The following is a 1,873-nucleotide window of genomic DNA, read 5'->3' on the forward strand; positions in this document are numbered from 1 at the left end:
AAGCTGCAATGATCAGAAAGTATAAAATACAAAACTGAATCTAATATTCAATTAATCTGCTACAAAATTTCTTCAAATATATTCACTCAGTATCTGTAAAACTGGTTGAAGGCATGGTGTTTTATAAGGTTGCTTATCTGTGGTGGTTATTTGAATGTGTTGGACTCAAAGGTTAATCAGTTTTTAATGTACATCCAATGGTTGTTTACTAAAAGATTCATAAAACTCCATCCAGTGAGTCATCAGATATGTTCCTATCACGAGAAACAAACTCACACATTATCACATGAAAGATCAGTGAAAACAACACAAAAAGGCTGATGGTGTCTTCCAGCAAATGATAATCCTAAAATGAAATCTGGAGTTGTTTAAGTGTAACAACCCAAACTGAAATCTTTAAAAGTGATCCAAAACAAAAGCACTTGTGAAACTGTAGCCCTTAAAGCTGTGTGGACGCCTCTCAGGGAGGAAAAGTGCAGAGTTGTAGTCTCGACATTATCTAAAGCGTCAGCTGTCAAACCCAGTTTCTCTAATAGAACTGCTGCACCGTCACTCTGCAACTTCTCCATTTATCAGTCCTGAGATTAGAAACTGTGAGTACACAGAGTCAACTCTGATAGCAGCTGTTGCTTCTTTTACCTCTGATTAAAACTGTCAGACCCTCAAACACATCCACAGATTAGCTCATTTATAAACAGCTACGCGTGATTGGTTTGTCAAACAACAGAATWGCAGTCGTCATGCTGCTTTCAGGTGCTCCTGAGGGACTCAAGAGTTGAAGCCACAAGTGTGGCTTTCAGGGAACAGAGATCTCTTCCAACAAGTACAAGTAAGGAAATGTAAGGAGTTATACGACACCAAGCATTATTAGGGCGTCATAAGGCGAGCTGTACGTAGTTCCACTTTGAGGTTAACAATAACAAGATAAAAGTACTAAAAAGTTGGAGGTTTGCACTTTGGAAATGGCTCGTAAATAACAGCGACAAAATATTTATCCGCTTAGGGTACAAACCAAGCTAGCTGCTGGTTGCAGGTTTATTTGTGAAGTATATATTTCTAGATAAACAAACAGTCGTGCCCTTGTGAATTACAGCCAAACTGAAGTTATTTTTTATGAGTGAGGAGCTTCTCGCTTCCTTTTATTTATTCTTCGCCCAGATATGTTAATGTAATCACCAGTAAATAGACGGACCCTGCTAGCTCCGGTTAGCTCGCTTGCTTGGCGGCTCTCACCTGTCCTCGCTGACCGTGATCACTCCATCTTCTTTCGGGATTAAAACCGCCGCGTTGACGGAGTCCGAGTGTCCCTCGATCTTGTTCAGGAGAACCGGTCGAGCGGTCTGGGGCCTCGAGTGAATCTCTGCAGCCATGATGAATTCACCTAGCCAGCTGTGTTTTCCTTCAGAGGATTTTCCTCATTCACTCGCCAGTAACAGGAGGATCAGCTGACTCCCAGAGCCGCTGTCAGGATTACCGTAAATTACCGTAATGACTGCAGGAAGGCCTCAGTCAGATTCTGATAAAACCACACAAAGCAGAGGCCGGTGTTATGCCCAGAAACGCATACCTGTCCAAAATTGCATCCCCTCTCGCGGGAGCGCGCATCGCTCTAAGCTCTCGCATATTTACGAGAAAACGGACTGAAATATGACCGAAGAGGAAATTTTAAAGATATTTGTAACATTATCGTGTTTCTTGTAATCCCTAAAATGGTGGGCTTTATTTCGCAAATAGTAATAGTAATAGTAATAACCAGTAATTTAGAACTACTCTGATTATGTAGAGAAAGTTATTTCACTCTTAACTCTTTAATTCTCCAAGTTAGCACAGGGATGCATTTTTGGGCAATTTGCATTTCCAGCCTGCCACGATA

At 41.2% G+C, this 1,873-nt stretch overlaps 1 protein-coding gene across 2 annotated transcripts in view; it reads right to left on the bottom strand.

The window, feature by feature from the left end:
- wdfy1 (WD repeat and FYVE domain containing 1) overlaps positions 1-1,565 on the bottom strand; it is a 51,079-nt gene extending 49,514 nt beyond the window's left edge. For both annotated transcript variants that reach the window (XM_014026327.1, XM_014026328.1), the window contains exon 1: positions 1,234-1,565. In XM_014026327.1, the coding sequence (XP_013881781.1) occupies positions 1,234-1,370 (137 nt within the window). In that variant the 5' untranslated portion in view covers positions 1,371-1,565. The remainder of the gene's footprint in view (positions 1-1,233) is intronic.
- Between the last annotated feature and the right edge of the window lie 308 nt (positions 1,566-1,873).

Source organism: Austrofundulus limnaeus, unplaced genomic scaffold, assembly GCF_001266775.1.
Source record: "Austrofundulus limnaeus strain Quisiro unplaced genomic scaffold, Austrofundulus_limnaeus-1.0 Scaffold543, whole genome shotgun sequence".
NCBI classification, from domain to species: domain Eukaryota; kingdom Metazoa; phylum Chordata; class Actinopteri; order Cyprinodontiformes; family Rivulidae; genus Austrofundulus; species Austrofundulus limnaeus.